Source organism: Arachis stenosperma, chromosome 7, assembly GCF_014773155.1.
Source record: "Arachis stenosperma cultivar V10309 chromosome 7, arast.V10309.gnm1.PFL2, whole genome shotgun sequence".
Lineage (NCBI taxonomy): Eukaryota > Viridiplantae > Streptophyta > Magnoliopsida > Fabales > Fabaceae > Arachis > Arachis stenosperma.
Window position 1 is genome coordinate 622,527 of NC_080383.1, and position 5,450 is coordinate 627,976.

The window sequence follows — 5,450 nt, forward strand, 5'->3', positions numbered from 1 at the left end:
CAAATGTACAAAACTATATTATTGCAAAAATTGAAAAATATATCAACAAAGAGACGCGTCCTAACTTTTCTCCTTTGTCAATTTGCCCTTCTCTCTTTTTCCATTTACCAATTATAGGAATGATTATAGTTTATTTGAAAAAATTGAAACCTCACTGGAGAAGCGAAATTCCGGTTTTGCTGGTACTATTATATGTTGAAGTAATCCTCTGCACGTTAAGTAGGCTAAATAATCTTCAACGTATTATATTTAATATTTAATACATGCATATGCATATTGTTGTTTTAAAATAGTTGTTTTTCACTTAATAATACATCCTTAATTATGATAAATATTTATTTTATATATTTTTAACATATAAAATAGTTGTATTTTTTAATCAATTCAATATTTCAATCTATAATTAAAGTTTTAGAATATATTAGATAGATTTTAAGATTGAAAAGTATTTATTAACTTTAAAGAAATTTATTTTGTATGTGAAATAATGAGTAGATAATTATACGAAGGGCGAATGGGGCAATTCACACGTGGTGAAGGTTATTTTCATGAATTAAGAAATGTGAATGAAATATTTACTCAAGTCAAAATCTAGAAAAAGAAACGTGGTAGTGGTAACTATAATTGTGTTGGCGAAACAAGAAAGAAAAAAAGAAAAGAAAAGAATTGGGTAAGAGTAACACCAACAGCAGAGCAGAGAGCAGCGGAAGGCACCACCACAACAGAAAGTAAACAGCTCACAGCTCAGCCACCCCCCTCTCTCTCTCTCTACCCTTTCTTACACTCTCCCTACATTTCACCACCTTTTTCTCTTTTTAATCCATTTCTTTTCTTAGCAACTCTCTCTCTCTCTTACAAGATCTAGTTTTTTTCTGGGCTTTCCCTTTGTTTTGTTTTATTTTATTTTATTTTTCATTTTACATTTTTTTGTGGGTCTCATCACTCCCAATATTATCTCTTCATAATTCAAGTTTTTTTCTTTCGTGTATATTAATTTATCAGTTTCAGAAGAGATTCCAGCTGAAGTTTTCTGATTATGCAAAAGTGTTTGTTGATGTTGTAAATTTTGAATCTTGTTGCACCCCCATTTTTATATTCTCACAAATTTGGAGCCTTTATTCACCTAATCTCTAGCATCAAGGTCCCCAAGCTGGACCATTTCGTGGTTTCAGACTAGTAGGGCATTATTTGACGAGGTCCCAATCTTTTCCTATTCAAAACAAAGATATTGTTGTCTCAGAAACATTGTTCCCCTCTTTTCGCCCCATCGTCTTGGTTGATCTGAGGAAAAAAAGAGAAGAAGATGTATGGAGCAAAAGGCAAAATAGACCTTGCCTTTGAATACCAATCTCAAGTTGCAGTTTTGAGGCCAAGCATCCATTCAAGGAGGGCAAATCTGACTGTGAAATTCCAAGACCTTTATGGGTTCACAGTGGAAGGGAATGTGGATGATGTGAATGTGATGAATGAGGTGAGGGAGAAGGTGAGACAGCAGGGTAGGGTATGGTGGGCATTGGAAGCCAGCAAAGGGGCAAATTGGTATCTTCACACCGTCATAGGACAAGGGAATGCTCTCAAATCTTCCTTGAAATTCTCAGCTCTGGCCAATGCCCTCACTCTGAAGAAGATCATTAGGAAGGGGATACCCCCAGTTCTTAGGCCTAAGGTTTGGTTTTCATTGTCTGGTGCTGCAAAGAAAAAATCCACTGTGCCTGATAGCTATTATGATGATCTCACCAAGGCAGTTGAGGGCAAAGTTACCCCTGCTACCAGACAGATTGATCATGTGAGTTGTTCATCCTCGCTCATTTTATCATCATCATTCAGTTGACTTTAGTTTTGATTCATACAAGTTTTCTTTAGTTTGAGACCCTTGTTGGCTTTCTTTGGGATGATAAGAAAATTATACAATGTCAGAGGAAAGAATTCCTTGAATTTGATGGAGGAATTGCTTTGTCTAGATTCTAGAATTTACATTGTGTGCCATATGGAAAGATTTTTGGACAAATCTTGCTGCTGGTTTGTTTGGATAAGAGAGGAAAATCAAGAAAGATCTGTAATAGCTAAAGCATTTGTAAGCTGTATATCTATAACCTTGCATTATTGTGTGATACATTAGCTTGTGCTTCTGCAGAGAGTTTACATGATCTTTAGTGTATGAATTCAGTTGAGCCAAAATGCAGCTGTGAGTATATGCTGAGCAGGAAAAGAGGGGAATTTGTGTGATATTCAGTACAGATGAAGAATATGTATCGGCTTTGCATAGGGTCTTACATTTTGTAAAGGTCTAAAGGGAAGTTAGGGTGTTTAATGCGACCATTCAAATGGTTATTGTAATTGATGTTAGTTCAGAACAATTGGAATTTTTAATTTATGCATGTTAGAAAATTGCTGATTATATCTCCCTTTCTCTAATAATTCTTCATGCATCTGTACAGGATCTGCCACGGACCTTTCCTGGCCATCCATGGTTGGACACTCCCGAGGGACATGCTGCTCTTAGACGTGTTCTTGTTGTTTATTCTTTCCGCGATTCTGATGTTGGATATTGTCAGGTGGATTTGACCTGCTATTCCTTCTTATTCTGAATTATTTTCCCCCTCATACAGAAGAGAAAGTTCTGATAACAACTTAGAATTTGATACTAACTATCTTTGAGGAGTAACTGTTTTTGTCTGGCTTCATTTATTCATTTGATCTATTCTTCTCCGGGCATTAGAAGTCAAATTTTTAAGAATTAATAACTTGCATGCTGCTTATTCTCTTTTTCAAAATTGAAGCTTCTGTGTTCTACCTATAATACATTTTCTATAAGTGAAAATTAAAATCATCAATAGTATGTGGCTTATAAAGAAAAAAAATTGTAAATACATACCTCTGAACATATTTTCTTAATTATTGACTAGTGAATATTATTTCCTCAGGGATTAAATTACGTTGCAGCACTGTTGTTGCTTGTAATGAAGACAGAAGAAGAAGCATTTTGGATGCTTGCTGTCTTGTTAGAAAATGTCCTGGTTAGTGATTGTTACACAAACAACTTATCAGGATGCCATGTTGAACAGAGAGTTTTTAAAGATTTACTCAGTAAAAAGTGCCCAAGGTATTAAACTTTCATTAATTAATTAGTGTATCATATGCTTGTTTGCAACTTGCAAGTATATTCTGAAAATATGGAAATGCAGGATAGCATCTCATTTGGAATCTTTGGAATTTGATGTTTCCCTTGTGACCACTGAGTGGTTCCTTTGCCTCTTTTCAAAGAGCCTACCTTCTGAGGTGAGAACAATATGCACTCAGTTTATGCATTGAAGTGTTCTGTTCCCCCCAATATTAATATTTGTTCCATGAAACAGACGACTCTGCGAGTGTGGGACGTTATCTTCTACGAAGGGGCTCAGGTTATGTTTAATGTCGCCTTAGCAATATTTAAGGTACATATTGTGCAGCCTTTTTGTTCTTTATTGGTTGCTTATTCATCCATTCAAAAACATAAAAGAGTATGCACTAGACAATACTTCATCAAAGAGATGTTTCAATAATTTTAAACCTCTAAGTGCAGATGAAGGAAGATGAGTTACTTCTAACCCATCATGTTGGCGAAGTAATCAATATTCTGCAAAGGACTACTCATCACCTATTTGATCCAGACGATTTGCTAACAGTATGACAGCTTTCGCTATCGGCTTTCTTTCATTAGATATCATTTTTGTCTTTTGATGATTGTTATTTTGCTTGCACTTCTCAGGTGGCATTTGACAAGATAGGTTCCATGACAACCAATACGATATCAAAGCAAAGGAAGAAGCAAGAACCCGAAGTGATGAAGGAGCTTGATGAAAGAATCAGACGGTTAGAGTCGTTTAAAATGGAGGATAAATAGTATTTGCCATTGTATTTGTGTTTCGGTCTAAGTTAATATGAGAAATGTTTGAACCATCCTATCATAATAGGGTCTGCTGCCTCTCTTAAATTCTTGTTGGCATGGTCTAGCCCTCTTGTTTTCAGGATGCTTGTATTGTAGGTCAGAATTGTAAATTTGAATACCTTCATAACTTAACTGTTACTGTTATAATGTGAATAAATGTCAATTTAGGACATTGTGCTATTTCATTGCCCTGGATTTACATTATTAAAGAGGCGTTTGCACCTGTTCAATTTAACTTTTGTTAGCTCGATCTTAGTATCTTACCGAGTGCTTGAAATTTTCTAAATTACATTCATACCTTTTGAGGTATATCAAAACTACACATGTTGCTTTTTTTTTAACTACATTTTATTTTAAGTGTAATAGAGAGGAATTGGGTGTATAATAAAGTGGTGGTTTGTAATTTTGAAGTGTAAAGGTTTTGGAAAATTTTTACTCACTCTTTATCTCAAGTTCTCAACATTTGAGTAGGGGTGAACAGATCGGATTGGATCGGATCTAATATCCGCAGTTTTTAAATTTGGATCTGATCCGCACATTTGTATATTGGATATATCCGTAAAATTTAAAAATATTTTTAAAAGCTTATTTTTATTAAAAAAATATCAATAAAATTTATTTTTTTTCAAATATGTTTATTCTTAAAATAATATTAAACATATTTTTCTTAAATAACAAATTAAAATAATATAACATATATGATAATTTTTAGTTGAAATAAAACATAAAAAGAATATTTACTTATTTATTTATTTATTTTTGCTGATATGCGGATATACGGATCGGATATGCGGATACCAACACAAAATCCGCAATTCGATCCGATTAATGTGCGGATCTGATCCGATCTAATCCGATAGCCTTGCGGATCGGATTTATATCCGCAATTTTCGGATCGAATTCGGATAAATACCGTTGATATACGGATCAGATCCGATCCATGAATACCCCTGGCAACAAGCAAAAATACGGATGCATATAGGAAATATGAATGCCCTTATTATACACAATTACACATATCAGATCACTTTAGAGGATTTATTTGTGAATTATTTCTCAACAAAAATTATGAGATGAAGATTTATCTTTTTAAGGTGAGATGTCCCCGGTTTCAGCCATAATGGCAATGAAGAACGATCAATACTTATTTGATAGCTAATAACTACCTGAGCATTTAATTTCTGCTGACATTTATGTAAGCAATCCATTTGGTGCATCTCTCAATCTTTTTTCTGAAACTATTAGCCTGCTACGTTTGTAAATTTTGTAAATCATTTGGGATAAAATATAGTACTTAAAAAGGAGCATGTTACTTCCACGGATGAATTATACTACAAGATCAGCGGTTATATCTTACAAAAATTGATCTTCAATTTCGGAGTTACAAGAAAGAAGTCTAATATCACAATTGTAATGGCGATATCCAATTATAGAGTATCGAATTAAGAAAACTATTACATACTTATTTGAAAAAAAATAGGGAAAGTTGGCAAACATGGTCACGAAATAGCATACACCAAAA

The 5,450-nt window shown here is 33.9% G+C and overlaps 1 protein-coding gene across 1 annotated transcript; it reads left to right on the top strand.

Moving 5' to 3' along the window:
• Nucleotides 1-639: 639 nt before the first annotated feature.
• LOC130941941 (uncharacterized) lies at nucleotides 640-4,100 on the top strand. The gene is made up of 7 exons (XM_057870584.1): nucleotides 640-1,786; nucleotides 2,439-2,555; nucleotides 2,925-3,103; nucleotides 3,186-3,279; nucleotides 3,357-3,434; nucleotides 3,563-3,664; nucleotides 3,749-4,100. The coding sequence occupies exons 1-7, from the start codon at nucleotides 1,304-1,306 to the stop codon at nucleotides 3,881-3,883; spliced, it is 1,188 nt and encodes a 395-aa protein (XP_057726567.1). The 5' UTR covers nucleotides 640-1,303; the 3' UTR covers nucleotides 3,884-4,100.
• Nucleotides 4,101-5,450: the final 1,350 nt, after the last annotated feature.

Bases quoted from the DNA above. Each gene is read 5' to 3' on its own strand.
- LOC130941941 (XM_057870584.1), top strand. From the start codon at position 1,304: ATGTATGGAGCAAAAGGCAAAATAGACCTTGCCTTTGAATACCAATCT. The intron at 3,280-3,356 runs GTGAGAACAATA...TCCATGAAACAG, and splicing joins CAAAGAGCCTACCTTCTGAG to ACGACTCTGCGAGTGTGGGA. The intron at 3,665-3,748 runs GTATGACAGCTT...TGCACTTCTCAG, and splicing joins ATCCAGACGATTTGCTAACA to GTGGCATTTGACAAGATAGG.